This window comes from Dermacentor silvarum, chromosome 5 (assembly GCF_013339745.2).
Source record: "Dermacentor silvarum isolate Dsil-2018 chromosome 5, BIME_Dsil_1.4, whole genome shotgun sequence".
Classification (NCBI taxonomy): Eukaryota; Metazoa; Arthropoda; class Arachnida; order Ixodida; family Ixodidae; genus Dermacentor; species Dermacentor silvarum.
In genome coordinates this window covers 175,860,290-175,881,948 of record NC_051158.1, presented here as the reverse complement: position 1 = coordinate 175,881,948, position 21,659 = coordinate 175,860,290, and the positions used below count along the sequence as shown (strand labels likewise).

The 21,659-nt window shown below is 51.2% G+C and overlaps 1 protein-coding gene across 1 annotated transcript in view; it reads left to right on the top strand.

The window, feature by feature from the left end:
- Positions 1–21,659, top strand: part of LOC119454600 (protein 5NUC-like) — a 73,509-nt gene that overhangs the window by 5,309 nt on the left and 46,541 nt on the right. The window contains exon 2 of the mRNA XM_037716491.2: positions 11,005–11,142. Coding sequence (XP_037572419.2) covers positions 11,005–11,142 — 138 coding nt within the window. The remainder of the gene's footprint in view (positions 1–11,004; positions 11,143–21,659) is intronic.

The following is a 21,659-nucleotide window of genomic DNA, read 5'->3' as shown; positions in this document are numbered from 1 at the left end:
GTCGACCTCCTTACCCGATTTCGCACTTCTTTTGACCTCCAACAACAATATTTAGGGCGTACAGCTACAGTCATTCATCACATCGACACCGGTAGCCATGTTCCACTACGGCAGCGTCCATACCGTGTGTCCGCGACGGAGCGCCGTGTCATCGACGAGCACGTAGGCGACATGCTTCAACGCGGCGTGATACAGCCTTCCCACAGTCCTTGGGCCTCTCCAGTAGTGCTGGTGAAAAAGAAAGATGGGACGATTCGTTTTTGTGTGGAATATCGACGCCCGAACAAAATAACCCGGAAAGATGTTTATCCTCTCCCCCGTATCGACGACGCACTAGACTGCCTCCAAGGCGCTGAATTCTTTTCGTCCTTAGACTTACGATCTGGTTACTGGCAAGTCCCGGTGGCTGAGTGAGATCGCCCGAAAACGGCATTCGTTACGCCTGACGGCCTATATGAATTTACCGTGATGCCGTTTGGCCTGTGCAATGCGCCTGCCACATTTGAAAGAATGCTGGATAACATACTCCTAGCCTCAAATGGCAGACATGCCTTTGTTATCTCGATGACATTGTCATCTTTTCCCCGGACTATTCTTCTCAGCTGCTTCTACTCGAACGCGTTCTCACTTGCCTCGCTGATGCTGGACTGCAGCTCAACATCAAGAAGCGTCGCTTCGCCACCCGACAGCTAGTACATCCTTGGCCACGTTGTTTCGAAAGATGGTGTGCTTCCAGATCCTACCAAACTCCAAGCAGTCGCCGAATTCGCACGACCAAAGACCACCATAGAACTCCGCAGCTTCATCGGATTGTGCTCATACTTTCGCCGTTTCATCCGCAACTTCACCACCATAATAGCGCCTTTGACGCAGCTTCTCGCGGGTAACCACAACCTCTCGGCCTGGTCGCCACTTTGTGATGCCGAATTCACGACGCTGCGTCGTCTTCTAACCTCACCCCCGATTCTCCATCATTTCGACTCCAGCGCACCGACAGAAATTCACACGGATGCTAGTGGTGTCGGCATTGGCGCTGTTCTTGCGCAACGAAAAACTGCCTTCGATGAATACGTCGTTGCTTACGCCAGCGGCGCTCTGACGAAAGCGGAAGCCAACTATTCCGTTGCAGAAAAAGAATGCTTGGCTATCATTTGGGCCATAACTAAATTCCGCCCTTACCTCTACGGCAGCCCATTCGACGTAATAACTGACCATCATGCCCTCTGCTGGCTGTCGTCCTTAAAAGACCCTTCAGGTCGACTCGCTCGATGGGCACTCCGCCTCCAAGAGTACGACATTCGAGGGCTGTACCGCTCTGGCCGTAAACATACGGACGCGGCTGCCCTGTCCCGCTCCCCTGTATCAGGCCAGCCCAATTATTCGAAGGTACCAATATGCGAGTCCTCCCTCACCGCCACGGACATGCTTTCGGAGCAGCAGAAGGATCGATGGATTGTCTCTGTGCTGGCTTTTCTGTCCAACCCATCAGCGCCTTCTTCTGACCGTACACTGTGTCGGCAAGCACACCACTTCGCTGTTCGTGATGGACTCCTTTACCGCCGTAACTGCCTCTCGGACGGCCGCAAATGGTTACTCGTGGTCCCACGGCATCTACGTTCGGACATATGTGCAGCGTTTCACGATGACCCGCAATGCGCGCATGCAGGAGTAGTAAAAACGTACGCACGCCTGCGACTCCGTTATTACTGGCGCGGAATGTACTAACTCGTCCGCCGATATGTGCGCTCCTGCCTCGCTTGCCAACCAATACCCCTTGTTCCTCACCTGCCCCATGGCAACCTTTGCCTTGCCCAGGACGCGCCTTTGACCGCGTCGGAGTTGATCTTTACGGGCCCCTGCTGAGTACTTCAGACGGCAACCGCTGGGTGATTGTGGCAATAGACCATCTATCGCGTTACGCGGAAACTTCGTCTCTGCCTAGCGCATCTGCGCGTGATGTTGCATGGTTCCTTCTGCGTAACACCATACTTCGCCATGGAGCACCCCGAGAATTGCTCAGCGACAGAGGCCGTGTGTTTCTCTCTGAGGTTATAGAAGCCCTATACTCAAGGAATGCTACGTAATTCACCGTACCACTACAGCATACCACCCGCAGACTAATGGGATGACTGAGCGCTTTAATCATACTCTTGGCGACATGTTATCCATGTAGGTCGCATCTGACCAGACCAATTGGGACCGCGTTCTACCCTTTGTGACGTATGCTTACAACACCGCCACACAGACCACTACGGGATTTTCCCCGTTCTCTCTTCTTTACGGACGCGAGCATTCCTGCACAATGGATACTATCCTCCCGTATCTCCCTGACACAACGGAGTCTACTGCCCTGTCCGAAGCTGCTGCACACGCGGAAGAGTGCCGACAGCTCGCCCGCACATTTACTACGGAAGACCAGCAGCGACAGAAGCACCGTTGGGACACTTCCGCCTCTCCTGCACCCTATGCTCCTGACTCACTAGTCTGGCTTTGGGTTCCCGCCACCAGGCCTGGACTTTCACCGAAACTTGTTTCCAAGTACCAGGGTCCCTACGGTGTGGTCAGTCAAACGTCTCCTGTGAACTACATGACAGAACCCCTTGAGCCACCTTCGGATAAGCGCCGCCGAGGGCGCGAAATCGTGCACGTTCAGCGGCTAAAGCCTTATTTCGACCCCCCTGTGCTATCCTGCCCGTAGGTCGCCGGGACGGCTCCTTTTCTCCGGGGAGATAATTGTACTGAACAAGAAAGAGCAGTATGCACTGCTTCGAGAAAGACGACGGCGACGAGTTGGTCGAAGCCGTGTGCCTGTGTTGCCTGCGCTGTGTAACCTCTCGCTGCGGTGCTCTACGCTCTAATTAATTAAACTAGAGTGCCTCTCTACAGTTGCAACATTATGCGGTAGCAATAAATGAAACAAAAATAGTGGCGCATGTAAGATAACTGCACAGTGTTCCAAAAGTGCGTCACCGCACCAACGCAACACACGTGATGGCAGAACAGAATGTGACAGTGCAAGAGTCGCGTTTTCGCCATGACGCAGAATCTTGAATCCACATCAACAAAACTATGCCACTGTCGGCGATAGTTGCTGGCTTCGAACACCTTTGCTCCGACGAACAGCGCCCAGCTCTCGACACACGTCGTGTCACCAAACGGGAGTGCGGATGCCCGCGCATCCGAACCGCTCGAGCTAATAAAAATAACTAATAAGAAGGCAAACGTAATTACAAAGTCCTGGCACGGGGCAAAATATTGCTCGTCGCCAGCACGCCCACGCGCTGTTGCACGTTGCCAGCCACTGGTGACCTGTTTGCATAGCCAGAGGGTGCAGGAGAACTGCACCGCACCCTGCGGTCCCAGCGTAAATACAATTTTATGCCCGGTTGCGCCGACCGCCCACCGCCCCTGAACCGCCAGCGTGCGGTACGGCTTGCGGCGATGGGCGGTACGAGCATAAATCGGCCTTTAGCATTTACTCGTTTCGGGACTGCCTAAGTTCTACCCGTTGTCTGCATCCTCTCACTACCTCCTCTCTACCACACTATCTAGCTGCCCTCTGGACTGTTGCGCCTTATAAAAACGTTGGCGCTGCAGTTTCTAAAATGCTTTTGCAGGGGGTCATGGATAATTACAGCTGTCAAGAGGGTACTATGGTGATGCCCAGGGAGCTCCGGAGGGCATTGCGCCCATCCGACGCGATGGAAAGGTGCAAACAAATTTCTCCCGTCACGTTTTCTCTCCGCCGCGCTCACGCTCTGAACCACCTCCCGACGCAGCCTACAAGACAGCGACAGCAGCAGCAGTAAAAACGCCAAAGCAAGAAGCAAAGAAAGCTCCTATTTATTGTTTGTCCACCATGGTGGCCACGGTACTGCGCTGCTGAGCTATATGTCGCGGGTTCGATCCTGACCGTGGCGGCCGCATTCTGATCCGGACAAAGCGCAAAACACTCCTCTAGATATACTTAGAGCCTGTTCGACCCGTCAAAGCAGCTCCTCGCGAACAATTTGGCGCCTCGTTAATCTCAAGCCTGACGAACAGCTCACGTCAGCACTTCACACCTTGGTGTTAATGGCCAAGCGACCAATTTAACACGTTATTTCGTGATCTTTAATATCTTCGAAAGCGCTGCAATGCTGTGTGACGTTGGACACCGAGTTCAAAATAATCTTGGCAAAGATAAATTTGAATACTCCCTCAGCGATCATTGAGCATGTAGCTAACTTTACCTTCAGGCGTACGCCGCGGGCTCACCTCCTTACGCAAAATATGAATTTCCTCAATATATGTGGTGCAAGCTTCTCTGGCAAGTGGAGTCCTTTAGGCGAGGCTCAGATCGACACGAGTGTTCCTTACATTGGTATCACCAAATCAGTTTTATGGTTCTTCAACGGAAATATTCACGGTCATTTGGGTGTCCTCGTGGCTCTCGTACCTGATAACCGCGGTGTCACCTAACGAGAAGACTACATTCGTAAGCTGGGTGTGCGTGTCCCATTAAATAAATTCGTAATATTTGTATGCTTACGCAACGAGAAAACTGTCCATCATTTTCGTCAGTCAGTAAGACGATCGCTTTCAAGATAGAGCTGTCAGCAGCGATCGACTTAACGTTCGTGCTGCCTACCACTTCAATGCGAACGAAGCGGCGACAATCCAGCGCTCACGAAGGTCCCAGAACATGCCGCACCCTGCGCCTTTCGCAGATCGCTTTCAGTATATGGCCCCGCGCGTCTCTCTTCAACGCGAAGCGGCGAAAACACAGCACGAGGAGCAATCAGCAGTCGTCACTCTCTATCTGCTAGCAGATCGCTTTGAAGAAACGGTCCGCGCGGCCGTGCCAGAGTTTGTTTGATCGGTCCGTGCTGCGGCCGCAGTATTTTGATCATGGTTAATAATGGTTCGACACTGAGGGACAAGGCGCTAAAGTGCGATAACGGCTTATGATGGTCGGAACGTCATCAGCGTTTCTGGCGCCGCCACCTGCAGTGCTTTGTTTGCGTTATCAATGCACGTTGCGCAGCCATTCGCCCAGTTTGTGTCGCCACTGCGCTGTCGTTTGTACTGATCGGGTCAAGTGTCGTAACACTGATAATGACACTGGGCTGCGTGCAGATGAGCAAGCGCCACAATGCTTACTCATACTTAGGCAAGTCTCAGAGGAGTTTCTGTGAGAATTCTTTTTTTGCCTGCCTATTCGTTGGTATTCGGTCAGCCATTCAGCGACGTCTTTCCCGGCTCTCACTGCAAAGGAGTGGGGTTCCTCTGTGTCTGCCTCTTAACAGCGGGCGTTGAGGTCACAGCTTCTGCGTCAGTGAACAGGCCGGAGGGCTATGCGGGAATGGCGGATGGCCGGCAATGCGACGACTGCGGCGAAGGCTTAGTGTGAAAGTTTTCGGGGTTGTACGTAGCATCTAGCACCACCAAGAAAAATGTTAGAATGTGGTACGCATTTATTTGGAGACCTGAAGCAAGACCTTTCAGATTGAATCATTAAGAAAATCAGAAGAGCTATTGAACTACGTCCTAACTTTGTATGCAGACGCACGGTTATATTGTTACGTTACCCCGCCCCTCCACCAAATAACGTTACGTGTATCTGATGCTCTAGGCTATTTACAATTTATTTACACGGAAGCCAACGGTGTCCGAAATGACAACGCTATATCAAGCGGCAACACGTCGTCTTCCTCCTCTTCAGTGCAACCCCACTGTGGCGGCTCTACCGTATCATCATTATATCACACATATTGTCACAGTGCATAAGGTGGAAAGAAGAGGACATGGTTGGTGCCCTGGGAGACGACAAAGAAGATTCTGGATTTTCGCTTCTCTGCGCAGCCATTAAAACCCATCTGTAAAACCAGTACGCTTCTTCCTTCCCGTAACATTGTTGGTGGAGGTGCGGGGTACTCAATTGCACAAGACGGAGCTCCGCAGCGGACGTAACCTGGCTGCCATGTCATCCGAAGGGGAGTCTTCAATCGCGGCCCCGTCGACGCCACCGACGGTCATCCTAACCCAGCCCCGCGACCCTGGCATGTTTCTGGGATTGACAACGTTGACGTCGATGACTGGTTGGCAAATTACGAACTGGTCTGCGCCAGCAACAGGTGGGATAACACGCTTATGCTGGCCAACGTAATATACTACCTCAAAAAAAAACGGCACGAGTCTGGTTCGAGACACATGAAGAAGAGATTACCAGTTGGGAGCAATGCAAACAGAAGCTTCGTGATTTGTTCGGCAAGCCCATCGGCCGCCAACGTGCTGCTCAGAAGGACCTTGGGACCCGTGCACAGGCGTCCACTGAATCTTACGTGGCGTACATCCAGGACGTCTTGGCTCTTTGCCGCAAGGTGGATAAAAACATGACAGAGGCAGACAAGGTCAGTCACGTTTTAAAAGGCATAGCGGACGACGCGTTTAACCTTCTCGTGTATAAGAACATCACAACCGTCAATGAGATCATTAACGAATGTCGCCGCTTTGAAGAAGCGAAAAGCCAGCAAAAGAAGCGAAAAGTTCAGCAGTTCACGCGCCTACCCAACACCGCTGCTTCATCGACGTGTGAAGACCTTTGTCTTCCGCATGAGCCCACTCCCTCCGAGAACGTCGTACGTATAGTCCGGCGAGAAATTGAAGCAGCGTCTCCTGCCACACAAGTGACGCAGTGCTTTGACGATTCCCGGCCGCTCGTGTCCCTCATTCAATCGGTCGTTCGCCAAGAACTTTCCAATGTGGGTCTGCAATCCATCTGCTCCGCCAACCGTTCTGACTTCGCTTCGTCTGCTGCCTATGCCCCTGTTTACCGGAACCAGAGCGGTCCTTACCCGAGCTATCGCAACCCGGCCGAATGGCGCACACATGATGATCGACCCATCTGCTTCTATTGTGGACGTGTGGGTCACATCTCTCGCCATTGCCGAAGTTCCTGGCCGGCCCTCTCTCGACCAAGCTTTCCCGCCTACCGCCGCTCCCCACTGAATCCTCACCCGCCAGCGCCCCCCACCGAGTTCGAAGATGCACCTCACAACGCCCGTGTCACTGCGACTAACCGCTCATCATCACCGCACAGTAGCCGCTCCCGTTCACCCCAGCTGCGTCGTTCCCCGTCCCCTGCTTACCGTCGCCGCTCTCCGACGGGAAACTGACTGGGGCAGCTCCGGGAGGTGACGCTGCTCTAGCACCCCGGCCTGAAATTCCTCTGTTGACCCTGCCTACTGATCGGAACTTTTTGGACGTGGATGTGGATGGTTTGCCTGTTACGGCACTCATCGACACTGGAGCGCAAGTTTCCATCATGAGTGCTGACCTTCGAACGCGCCTGAAGAAAGTCCTTACTCCTGCTCCGACTCGACTGCTACAGGTCGCCGACGGTGGAACTCCGGCTGTGCTCGGAATGTGTGCTGCACGTGTCAGTGTCGCCGGACGCCAAACGTCCGTTTTGTTTAGTGTGCTCGAACGCTGCCCCCACGATGTGATCCTCGGCCTCGACTTTTTGACCACCCATTCTGCTCTGATTGACTGTTCAGCCGGTGTTGTCCAACTTGACCTACCCCTTTCCATTGACCTTCCTGCTCAAGCCCCAACTCAGCTTTGTTCTGCGGATTTTATTCGTCTTCTTCCCCAAGCAGCAACCTGCATCACCGTTTTCACCTCTCCACCTGTTCCAGACGAAGACTATGTCCTCACTCCCGCGACTTCAGTCCTGCTTTCCCACAATGTCTCCTTCCCACACACCGTCATTTCTGTAGCAGCCAATCAGACCTGTCTTCCCATCCTCACTTTCGGCCAGTGCCCTCAGGTACTTCCTCGAGGGATGTCACTTGCCACGTTGTCACCGTCCCGCGAGTGCTATATTTCAGCACTATCTGTTGCGACATCTTCGACCAGTGCTCGTTCTGCGCCTTCTGCATCTGCCCCGGCCGACGACATTGCAAAGATGATTGCGCCGGACCTCGACCCCAATCCGCCGCAGAGCTCCATCACCTCCTCGAGTCCTTCGCCGACGTTTTCGACCTGAACGATCGCTCTTTGGGTCAAACTACGGTTGTGAAGCATCGTATAAGTACCGGCGCTGCGGCACCTGTTCGCCGACGCCCATACCGGGTGTCGCCCTCTGAGCGACAAGTTATCCAGAGCGAAGTTGACAAAATGCTTGCCAAACGGATTATTGAACACTCTTCCAGTCCGTAGGCTTCTCCTGTTGTGCTCGTCAAAAAGAAGCACAACAGCTGGCGATTCTGCGTGGACTATCGTCATCTAAACCAGATCACCAAGAAAGATGTCTACCCGCTTCCACGGATCGACGATGCTCTGGACTGTCGTCACAATGCCACTTATTTTTCATCAATAGACCTTCGCTCCGGATATTGGCAAATTGCCGTGGATGAAATGGACCGTGAGAAGACCGCATTCGTTACACCTGACGGCGTCTATCAGTTTAGAGTAATGCCTTTCGGCTTGTGCAATGCCCCGGCGACCTTTGAACGTATGATGGACATGCCCTTGCGTGGATTGAAATGGTCCATCTGCTTGTGTTACTTGGATGACGTCATCGTATTCTCTCCAACTTTTGCGGCCCATCTTGAACGACTTTCATCTGTGCTTTCCGTTTTTCGCGCCGCTGGCCTGCAGCTCAACTCGTCCAAGTGCCACTTCGGTCACCGCCAAATAACCATGCTCAGACATCTCGTCGATTCGTCAGGCATTCGCCCCGATCCCGCTAAAGTTCGTGCAGTGCAGAATTTCCCTGTACCGACCTCTGCCAAAGATGTTCGCAGCTTTATCGGTCTTTGTTCTTACTTCCGCCGGTTTGTGCAAAATTTCGCGCATGTTGCTCGTCCCCTGACTGACCTCCTTCAAGAAAGACGTTCCTTTCTGCTGGGGCTCTGAACAAGCGACTTCTTTCTCGCGCCTCATCACGCTACTCACCACACCACCTGTTCTCGCCCATTTTGACGCTTCTGCTCCGACAGAAATTCGCACTGACGCCAGTGGATACGGCATCGGCGCAATTTTAGCCCAACGCCAACGTGGGCACAACCGCGTTATCGCCTACGCCAGCCGCCTCCTCTCCCCGTCTGAGCGCAATTATTCGATTACTGAGCGGGAATGTCTCGCCCTCGTTTGGGCTGTGGGCAAGTTCCGACCTTACATATATGGTCGACCATTTACGGTTATAACCGATCACCACGCCCTTTGTTGGCTTTCTTCCCTCAAGGATCCCACCGGACGCCTCGGTCGCTGGGCCCTACGCCTTCAGGAATACACATACACTGTAGTCTACAAGTCGGGTCGTTTACATCAGGACGCCGACTGCCTGTCTCGTCACCCCGTCGATGCACCGAACGATTTAGTGGATGCCGCACCGATCTGCGTTCTCTCGCTTTCCGCCTTGAAAGACATAGGGGCTGAACAGCGACGCGATGAATCGTTACGGCAGCTTATCGAACGCCTGCTCTCTGACCTGTCTGACCCATCCCTTCACATGTTCGTACTACAAAATGACACCCTGTATCGCCGCAACATGCACCCAGACGGACCCGAGCTGCTAATCGTCATTCCGTCTCATCTTCAGCAGACTGTACTCCAGCAACTGCACGACGTTCCCACTGCTGGACACCTTGGCGTCTCTCGGACCTATGACTCAATTCGGCGACGATTTTTCTCGCCCCGTCTCAACCGCTCCGTCCGTCGCTATGTCGCCGCGTGCGAGTCGCGTCAACGCCGAAAACGACCAGCTGTACATCCCGCTGGTCTGCTGCAGCCTCTGGATATACCGACCAACCCTTTTTTTCGCGTTGGCGTTGATCTTCTCGGACCATTCCCTATATCAAACGACGGAAATAAGTGGATTGCCATCGCTACGGACTATACCACCCGCTATGCCATTACAAGAGCCCTTCCCACCAGTTGCGCTACAGACGTCGCTGACTTCTTGCTTCACGACGTTATCTTACACCACGGCGCACCTCGTCAACTTCTCACCGATCGCGGGCGATACTTTCTTGCCAAAGTCATCGACCACTTAGTTGGATCCTGTGCTACTAAACATAAGCTTACTACAGCCTACCATCCTCAAACTAACGGTCTTACTGAACGCCTGAACCGGACAATAACTGACGTGCTCGCGATGTATGTAACAATATTTATATTCATGTTCCTCTTTCTTGCAAAATTCATTTTCTCCCTCCTGGAATAGCTAAGCAACCTTGGTTATATCAGTTGAATTGTATTTCCTACAGCTTGGAGGCCAGTACAAAATATGTTGACACAGATTCATGTGCCCTTAGCTGTTCCATCACAAACCAGCCGAAATTTTGCGTGGAAAAGAACGAACCCCTTTCCAGGCTCCGTTTTCCTGTACGTCATGCCCTCGTACAAAAATCTTCAGATAGACATTATTAAACTATAAAAGTTAGTTATGTCACCGGTGGGTGTTAAACGTTAGTTAGCGTGCACCACTGCTGCTAGTGCGCGTAGTGCACGAAACGCACAGGAAGGCGTGTTTGCTTGAGCCGTTGTTGTGCGCCAATGTTCATAACCTCCGACAAGGTCAGCATTGTCATTGCCTCATGCGGCACACGCATCAGGGCTGAAGTTTTATATTTTATTTCATTTATGGGGCTCTATGTGCCAAACGTAACAACCGCAATAAAAGGCACGCCGTAGTAGCGAACTCCGCAATAACTTTTTATCCCCTGGGGTTCCATAATGTGCACCTTAATCTAAGTAGACGATCGTTTTTGTATTTCGTCCCCGTCGAAATGCGGCTGGCGTGGTCGCAATGCAACCCACGACCTCGAGCACCTCCATAGCCGCAAAGATACCGCTGCGTTCGGAAAATCACCGACCGCTCACTGTTGCTGCTAATCTTGGTGTACTCGGCACATTTCTTGTATAATCTATGTTCTCTGGGACAGACAGACAACGAACTTTATTTGATGCTGAGGAGCTACTGTCAGCACCCCCTAAAGGGACCTTTTTATGTTTCAGGTGCGACGGCTGAAGGCAGCTGCCCAAAATCCTCTCTTTCTCAATGCCGGAGACTTTTACCAAGGAACGTTATGGTACTCTATTCTTAAACATGAAATTGTGTCGGCAGCAATGTCAAAAATGTTGTACAACGTGGTGGTAAGTGAATTTAGAATATCTACAATACAAACGAATCAAAATTGTTTTGTTAGACGCGAATGTGGTTGCGCGAGAAGACTAACACAGAGGTTTCTTGTTGACGTGATTTTATAGTTTATCATAAACTGCAGTGAGGTCTTGTGTTGAATGCGCTAGGGTATACATTCCTCCGTCAGCGTTAACGCGATCTGTCAGAACTCGCATGCACAACAGAAAGACCAAAGCAACGTTGAGCTTAAACAACTATTACCGCGTTAGGCTTCTTCGGGTACTTCAGACACTTTTCGGGGTCGGTCAGTTGGTCTAACCGGTTTCGTGGCTACCTCGGTCACTGGGTAGTTCCTGGGGCAGAGATGTGACAAATGTGGTAAAAAGTGTGTTGTCACCCGCCGTGGTTGCTTAAGGCCGATTCACACTACGCCGACGCGACAACGACTTTGGTCTGCCGACTGATGAAACCAGCAGTTTACAGGATGGAAAACGCTGTGGCCAAGGAATCAGCCTTTAGTGGATATGGTGTTGGGCTGCTAAGCACGACGTCGCGGGGCCAAATCCTAGCCACGGCAGCCGCATTTCGATGGGGGCGAAATGCGAAAACACCCGGGTACATATATTTAGGAGCATGTTAAAGAACCCCAGGTGGTCTAAATTATTCCGGGGTCCCCCACTACGCCGTGCCTTATAATCGGATTATGATTTTTGCGCGTAAGCCACATAATTTAAAAGTTTTTCACCAGAGTGCCTGCCATATTTGACGAGAAAGAACATCGTTACCTATAGAGAACGAAACGATGAGGTTTCCGAGGTGAAAGTGTTACTGCAGAGCAGGAGCATAACTCACGTGCAGTCCCCCAGCTCCAGATAGTACCGTCAAGTTGATGCATAGCCCGAATGCTTTGGAAAAGATTTCTCGTTGCGGGCCCTTTCTCCGACGGTACGCAGCGCTTTCTTTCGCTGTGGGCGCTGTGGTTTGTGCGCACGGAATGAAGCTTTTGAAACGAGTTTATGAACATTATTGCAAGCGATGGCGGCAAAGGGACAATTAAAAGCGATTGCTTTGCCTCGCATCGAGTGTGAAAGCTACCAGAACGTTTTCTTTCACAATGGAACATAGCGGTTGCTTGGCCTTGTTTCGTGTCCGGAATATTTTCTTATTGATCTGATCTTGCTGATGTGATCTTGATACTGATCTTTCACGAACATACCAATCCTATTATTTAGACACAAAAGATTATTACCCATTATCCAGTCCCAGAAGCGTTTCCCGTATGGTTCAATCTTAAGACCCTAGCACGTGCGATGGGAATTAGTCCCCAACCATAAGGTTATCTTTCCTGCATGAAATTATAGTGGTGTGCGAGCAACTAGTTTCGTGCAGCCCCGCAGGGAACTATACGTTAACTAAAGAGAAAGGCAGCCGATACGTTAAGCTTAGAATCATTCAAAAATTCTATTGTCTGAGTACATACACTTATGTGATATTGTCACGGTGATTTACAAGTACACGGGAGAGACAATATTTACAGGCTGCTGCTAACAGAGAATGGGTGACAGCCTCTCACGTGGCATGTCCCGTATTCTTCATCTTCGCATAGCACAGCGGTCCTTTAATGGCCGGCTCATACGCAATGCCTCGTAACATCACCCCCGGTGGACTGTGCTAGCACCGTCATGGCGCCTCTAAAATCAGTCAGCACTGCTGGTGTAGTAGGGTTTTAGCCGAGACACATGGAGAGAGAGAGAAATACGTTTATTCAGTCATAAAAAAATAGAAAATTGTACTTGTATGAAAAGGCAACCCCAGTGGTCTTTCCGGTGAGGTGCCTAGATTAAGTTAATGGTTTCGCTTCTTATAAGGTAGGTGAGCAAGCTGTCACAACAGCAGCAGCAGACGTAAAAGAAGTAGACGGGCGACGTTGGAGCGGAGTGATGAGGCAGTCAACGTCGCTGAGCTTGCGGAGAACTTTGTAGGGTCCTGTGTAGCGAGGGAGGAGCTTCTCGCACAGGCATTGGCGTCGAGACGGCGTCTAGAGTAGGACCAGAAATTAAGGAGGATACTCTACTTCGCGGTGCCGGTTATCATAGCGCTCTTTTTGGGAGGCCTGCGACGCACATAGCCTAGTGTGAGCAACCAGGCGAGCCATTCTTGCCCGAGAGAGGACGTCCTAAGCATATGCGGTTGGTGCGGATGGATCAGAAGGAAGGAGCGTCTCGAAGGGCAACGCAGGGTTGCGGCCTTACAGGAGAAAGTACGGCGAATAGCCGGCAGTGTCATGTCGGGACGAGTTGTAGGCAAAAGTAACATAGGGTAGGGCGGCATCCCAATCGCGGTGATCAGTAGAGACGTACATGGACAGCATATCCGTGAGAGATCGGTTAAACCGCTCGGTAAGACCGTTGGAATGAAGATGGTAGGCTACCGTAAGGCGATGTTCAGTGGAGCAGCTACGCAGGATTTCGTCAATGACCTTTGCAAGGGAACAGCAGCCACGATCCGTAAGAAGATGGCATGGAGCCCCGAATCGAAGAATGACGTCATTGAGCAGAACGTCTGCATCGTCGGTAGCGCAGCTACTGGGCATGGCGTGCGTGATGGCATATCTGGTGGAGTAGTCAGCTGCGACGGCAATCCATTTGTTGCCGGATATGGACGCAGGGAAAGGTCCGAGCAAGTCAAGGCGGATGCGGAAGAAGGGCTCCGGTGGAATGTCACAGGTTGAAGCAGGCCAGCCTGTGGAAGAGCAGAACGTTTGCGGCGCTGACAGCGCTCGCAGACAGCAACGATTCCGCGCACCGAACGATACAAGTCAGGCCAAAAGAACCGCTGTCGCACGTGGTTGTAGGTGTGTGAAACGTCCAGGTGCCCCGCAGTTGGACCATCATGCACATCTTGAAGAATGGTGGTGCGCAGGTGTCGGGGAATAACAAGCAAGAATTCCGGTCCATCAGGTTTCATGTTGCGATGGTAAAGGACGTCATCGCTTAGGTCATACTGGCGTAGAGCAGGGTCGGAACGCGCAGAAGAGAGTCGGTGAATGGTGAGCTTTAGGGCTGCATCCCGACACTGTGCGGTGCTGATTTCGCGTAAATCAGGGATGAACAGAACACAAGAATCATGGTGATGCATCAGCGAGGCTAGCAGGGTCCACCGGATGGCGCGAAAGACAATCGGCATCGTGATGTAGCCTGCCCGATTTATAAATTACCTCAAAGGTAATTTATACACAGATTGAATCATCAAGAAAATTACAAGAGCTATTTAAGTGCGTCTTCGCTTTGTATGCAGACGCACCGTTATATTGTTACGTTACCCGCACCTCCAACAAATAATGTTACGTGTAGCTGATACACGGAAGCCAACGGAGTCCGAGATGACAACGCTATATCAAGCGGAAACACGTCCTCCTCTTCAGTGCAACCACACTGTGGCGGCTGTTGCGTATCAACATCATATCAAACATATTTATATTCCTTTTCCTATTTCTTGCAAACGTAGTCTCAGAGCCCAGCGACCAAGGTGACCACTTGGGTCCTTGAGCGAGGACAGCCATCAAAGAGCGTGGTGGTCGGTAAGAACCGAGAATGCGCGGCCGTACAAATACGGGCGAAATTTTGCGACAGCCCAAACCAATGCAAGGCACTCGCGCTCTGTGATCGAATAATTCCGTTCAGATGTGGAGAGCAGGCGGCTGGCGTATGCAGTAACGTGTGTGGCCATGCTGGTGCTGAGCGACGACGGCGCCGATTCCATGCCCACTAGCATCTGTGCGAACCTCAGTTAGGCACGGATGGGTCAAAGTGAGCCAAAATAGGCGGTGAAGTGAGCAAGTTCGTCAGCGCCGAGAATGCAGTCGCTTGGTCGGGGCCCCGCGAGAAGGGCACGTCCTTCTTGATAAGGTCGGTTACTGGTCGGGCTATGATGGCGAAATCGCGCATAAAGCGGCGGAAGTACGAGCATAATCCAACAAAACTCCGAACAGCTTTAGTAGACGAGGGCACAGGGAAGTTCTTGACAGCGCTAATCTTGGCAGGGTCAGGTTGGGCACCTGTAGCACTATCAAGATCACCAAGCACAGTAATTTGTTGTCTGCTGAAATTACACTTTTTCGGAGTTTATCTGGAGTCCTGCTCTACGAAAGACAGCTAGAATGGTAGCCAAAACGAGTAAGTTGACTTTCAAACGTTGGGGAAAACACAATGACGTCGTCTAGGTAGCAGAGACAGATAGACCATTTGTAGCCAAGTAGGAGAGAGTCCATCGTGCGTTCGAACGTTGCGGGGGCGTTGCACAGCCCAAAGGGCATAACTTTGAACTGGTAGAGGCCATCCGCTGTGATAAAGGCAGTTTTTTATCGATACAAGTCAGTAACAGAAATCTGCCAGTAACCCGAGCGCAGGTCTATGGATGAGAAGTACTTCGCACCGTGAAGGCAGTCCAGGGCGTCATCGATCCGTGGCAGCGGATATACGCCTTCGTGCGTTATTTTGTTTAAGGCACGATAGTCGAAGGAAAATCTCTAGCTGCCATCCTTCTTTTTGACCAAGACGATAGGTGACGCCCACGGAGTTGAGGAAGCCTCTATGACGCATTTGGAGACCATCTTGTCGACTTCTCGGTGTATGACCTGGCGTTCGGAATGGGACACACGACATGGTCATCGTCGGATAGGAATAGCATCTCCGGTACGTATTCGATGACTTACGAGAGACGTTTAACCGAGAGGGCGGTCATCGAAGTCGAAGACATCCCTGTAGGCCGTTAGGAGGTGGTGGAGTTCCGCGACTTGACAAGTCGGAAGATCAGGGGCAATCATCGTGGTAATTTCGTCTGGGAGTGGCCTTGCCGGGCCGCTTGCGGGAAAGGACGAACAAGTGTCGGGGTCTAGTGCCGCGACGTCGCCTTCATCAAGCGCAGACACGTTGGCCACTGAGATGCCTTGCGGAAGAGCTTGAATCGAGTTGCTGAAGTTGAGAAGCGGGAGCGGGATGTACTTGTCGACAACAGTCATAAGGGTGTGCGGTACAGTAGTATTTCTGGACAACAACACTTCAATTCGTGGAGACACTATGTAGTCGCCGTCTGGGATTGGTGATGCCGTCGTCAAGGCAAGACACATGGCGGAGTGCGGTGACAACCGAACATAATCGACAGAGCATCAGCGATGTGACGGTAAAGCAGGAACATGAGCAAGTTGAGGATGCTCAAAGGACGCCGGTTGCTCGCTCAATGAAAGCGGCATGGGCCGACAAGAAATCGAGTCCGAGAATGACGTCATTGCCCATTGCTCGAGAACAGTAAACAAAACAGATATATGGTGACCGGCGATGGTGATGCGAGCTGTGCACATTCCGATGACTGCGGGACTTATTCCATCAGCAACACGAATAATACCAGTAGCGGTGGGAGTAAGTACTTTCTTGAGGCGGCGACGAAGGTGATTACTCATCACGGATATTTGTGCCCCAGTATCGACGAGTGCGGGAACAGTTAAGCTGTTAACGTCAACGTCGATCAAGTTTCGTCATGTCGGCAATACCAGGAGAGGATTTGAGGTGGAAGTCGAAGTTGCAGCGTCACCTCTAAAAGCTGCATCCCTTAGTTTCCATTTGAAGGTTGAGCGGCGAAGTCGGACGTCGTCCTAGAGGCGAAGGAAACGACGGCCGACGCACTGGCGACGAACGGGACTGATGACCTCGTGGCGACGGGGAACGGCTGTGCGGCGTAGGGGTGGCATCGACGTTGTACGGCTCAAAAGGCTGGAAGCGGTGGTAGCTGTGGCTGGTATGGCTGGGCGGGCTGAGAATGGCGGTAGTTATCGGTGCGGCTAGCAGTGTCATCCCGGGTTAACGGCGACACCCAACAGTTGTTGCAATGGCGCGTGACGTGAACGATACGGCGGCAGTAGAAGGAAGTCGACCGATCATCTGCCGTCCGCCATTCAGCGGGATTACGAGAGCGCGGATAAAACCGTTGTTCCTGGGGCGGTGATCTCGGGCGAGGCGGCAACCTAGGGCGAAAGACAGTTGTCCGAGACTGAGCAATGGTGCAGATGGCGAAACCCAAGTTGCCGAGTTCCTCCAGGACAATGGGCTGGACCAGGGAAACGGCCGGCACGTGAAAATCGCCGCGGCCGTTGTTGGGAAGAGCAGGAGCAATTGCTTCGATTTCCCGACGGACAATTCGTGTAATTTCCGATGGCGGCGAGGACTGCAGACGAGAGGCCCGTCCGTCTTCGCATGATGACGTCGGGGCGGTGTTCGGTAGCCCAGCGAATGACCTCGCAATACGCCGACTTTTGGCCTGCTAAAAACGCCGGCATTCTTTAATAATTGAATTGACGGTCGCACAATGTCGGCACAGTAATAGGTTGAACGCATCGTCTGCGATTCCCTTCAGTACGTGACCAACCTTGTCCGACTCCGTCATATCCATGTCCACTTTACGGCAAAGATCAAGACATCCTGAATGTAGGATATGTATGGTTCAGTGGACGTCTGAGTGCGGATGGAAAGTTCTTTCGTTGCGGCTGCCTTTCGACCCAAGGGCTTCCCAAACAAAGCCCAAAATTTCGCACTGAAAGTGTCCCAACTTCCAATATCTACCTCATGGTTATCGAACCACACCTTTGCCATTCCTTTGAGGTAAACAGCACGTTCACCAGCATGATCGTCGGTTCCCGACGATTGATCTCACTGATGCGTTCATAATTGGCAATCCAATCTTCGACGTCAACTTCATCTGTAGCAGAACATTCCTGGGTCTTTCGGATGCGTAACGATCATCGTTGACGTTGTTGTCGGGGATGGTGCAGGCGTCGTACTGGCCGGCGCAGGCGGCGTTGTCTCGTCTATCTTCATGATGACCCCTACTCAACGACCACTGCCGAGCTACGTTGTACAGCGCTTCTTCCGATACCGCGCACCTCCAGCAAATTGTCACGGGGATTCACAAGTGCACGGGAGAGACAATATTTACAAGCTGCTGCTACCAGAGAATGGATGACAGCCTCTCACGCGGCATGTCGCGTCTTCTTCCTCTTCGCGTAGCAAAGCGGCCCTTTAATGGCAGTCTCATACTCAATGCCTCGTAACAATATGTTTGCCTTGTGAGTAATATTTACAGAAATAAAAAAAAAATGCGAAGCCTCCTCCGCTAGCTTGGCCATGCAGGTAGAAGCATCGGTAACCATCTATATCAATGATTCATTAAATGCAAGCCACATTTAATGTAATGCTAAATTCTCTGGCGAGAATTGAGAAGATAAATATTTTAGTTCAGTTGCTGCAGAATGAACTGATCGGCAACTCCACTGAAAAGTTTTGACAGATCCTAATTTTACATAGATTTGACATAGATTTGACTTATTTAAGATGCTCCATTTTAAAAGCGCTTCATGGAGAGGCTGTCTTTTTATCTTAGTCGTTGTCTGAATCAGTGAAGTAGTTTTCTTTGACAGAGGGGCTCTGGATCGCTTGAGGAGTAGAGGATCCATGTCCATGTCATCCGAGACTTGCGCTGTTACCCTAAGTCTTGTCTCTGCATCTGGTCATGTTCAACGGATCGTCCTAAAGTTTCGACTTCTTTGGGCGTGATAACGGGCGCCCTATTTTCGTTTGCTGGGTCAGGACGACTGAATTCCTCGAGGGAATGCCTACAGTGGCTGATGTTCCAAAAACCTGCGCCATCTGATTTGAAATTATTCGTGCCAGGGACTCACAAAGGCTTGAAACAAGACGCTCCGTAGCCTTTTCCAGGGCCCTTTCAACCACCTCATCAATGGACAGTGAAAGCGTCGAGTGAATTGCTGCTGGATGACAGGCAGTCGCACTAGCGCATGTAAGATTTCTTACCTGCAGGTGTGCCATTGCTTCCATACGGGAGTAGCACCTGTGGTAAATGGTTTCGAGAACTTGTAGTTGGCGCTCCTTTGCAGAATTAGAATAATCTGCAGAGTCATCTTCACCGAAGAGACGGCACTTGTCGTTTTTTTTCTAATTGAGTTCTGATCATCATCACAATTGCGGCACTGAGAGTAGATCTACAACGTATTGTGGGATGTCGTTACCGCCAGCACGGTGGCAAAGGCTCAACTTGTGTATATCAGGGGCCATGCCTTGATTTCTGATGCTCAAAGTGACCCAGCCAAGGCAACTATGACAGACTCTGTGGGATTGTTATCTATAATGCGTCGACATCAAAAGAACGAGATTGCGCCTGCCACTGAAAACGTGTCCATTACCTCTACAGGATTCCGGTTTATATCAACGCCTTGGACAAGGCCTTTCACGCAAGCCAAACAAGGTGCATAAAATGAACTGAACTGGTTTAAAGCAAACACTGAACATTTTAGGAGGTTTCACACGCAGGCCTGGTATGAAGAAAAGATGAAAACGCATCTTCGGCGAGAACTGCCCAACCTATGCGATTTTTTGGGGGAAATGGGTCGTAGTGCACCGAAGTTCCGCTTCTATTACTTTTGGATTCTTCATCCAAATAATGCCTTCATTGGTCGGCACAATAGTCACAGGTACTGAGTTGAGTTCATTGCGTAAGAAAATGTACACAAAACTCGTGTGGCGGAATACAAGAAAACCACGGGGAAGCCCCTGGCCCTGGGAAGGAAACAGACAATTGAGTGCTGTTACTTCAAAACACTCTTCAGATACAAATATAACACTGAGTAAGGGAGTAATGAGCAAAATAAGAGCATCAAACCACTCGATGTTCGACCGCAGCCTGTTACGACGTTTCTACTGTGGAAGCCATCGTCAAATAATGCCGCCGCTTCGAGGTAGCCTAAGCCGCCACGTCGTGCCAGTTTTCCCGGCTCCCAAACAAACCTGCCAAGTCCTCTTGCTCCGATCTTGCCGCCACACAGCCATTTCAAAAGAACGACATGCGTATCGTTTGGCGAGAGCGTGAAGCGGCGAATCCGGCCCCACTTTACCCACGACCACTTGACGGTGCCTTTGGTCAAGCGCCCCCAACGATTTCCGTTATTAAAGAAATTGCTAACCTTATCATCGCTACCACCTGCTCTGTCTCCAGACCTGATTCGAGCCCAATTCCCGTGGCCTCCACCTGCAATGACCAGTATTTCGCTCCCAGACCCCGCAATCCTGCTGAATGGCGAACCCCAGACGTAAAACCGATATTCTTCGGGGTAAATCCTGCGGTTGAACCACTGGATTTCGAGGCGGTCGCAGTAATTGGATGGCAGGGGCACGAAGGTACAGGGTGGGTATTGATATATTTACTGACGAGCGAATAATACCAGTGGCATATACCCAGTGGTATAAGTTGGGGTTGAAATGTTTCATTAAAGAGCGGCCCGAGCAAATACAAGAGCTGAAAATATTAAGGTAATAACATAAGGTATTTTGTTGAGTGAAAGACGTGTTCTAGCGTTAGAAGTGCAAAAGGAGTTCACGTAGGAAATGCTGGAATTACGGAACTTTGGGCTAGTCACGCTGAACGTTACAGCCGATAGTAACCGCGGACAGGGAAAGTGGTTATGAATTAGTTTATACGAGAATAAGGAATCACGATATTTTTGCCTTATTTCTAGGGCTGTAATATTGTAGCGGCAATGCGCGGACAAGCGTTGCCAATACCGGGCAAGCGTTGCCAATTCGTCAGAAGCCTTACCGCGTTTCGCCTTCAGAGAGGAAAATCATCGCCGAGCAGGTGCAAGATATTTCGCGGAAAGGAGTCATACAAGAATCATGCTGTCCGTGGGCAGCTCCGGTGATTCTCGTCAAAAAGAAGGACAACTCGTGGCGGTTTTGCGTGGACTACCGCCGACTCAACGCCGTCACAAAAAAAGACGTGTACCCACTGCCACGTATAGTTGACGCCGTCGACTGTCTGCACTCCGCGTCATATTTTTCTTCCGTTGACTTGCGGTCAGGATACTGGCAAATTCCCATGCACTCCTTGGACAAGGAGAAGACAGCCTTCGTAACAACCGACGGCCTCTTTGAGTTCAACGTTATGCCTTTCGGCTTGTGCAACGCTCCGGCGACATTCGAGAGGTTTATGGATACAGTGCTCCGCGGACTCAAATGAGAAATTTGTATGTGCTATCTAGATGACGTGATCATTTATGGCACGACGTTTCAAGAGCATAATCACCGCTTATCGGTCGTGCTTGACTGCATACGGCGAGCTGGCCTTATTTTGAATTCCAAAAAGTGTCACTTCGGCGAGCGTGAAGCTCTTGTACTGGGCTTTCTGGTCGACAACCAGGGAATACGACCAGATCCACAAAAGGTTGCCGTGGTTCGTAACTTTCAGCACCCAAAAACGGTAAAAGACCTCCGAAGTTTCTTGGGCCTTTGCTCGTATTTCCGCCGATTTATCAAGAATTTCGCACAGCTTGCTTCTCCTCTGACGTCCCTTCTTCACAAGGACACGCCATACGTGTGGACGGATTCCTGTGAGACTGCATTTCAGTAACTGCAATTTTTACTGACTTCCGGACCTGTCCTGATGCACTTCGATCCCGCTGCCTTCA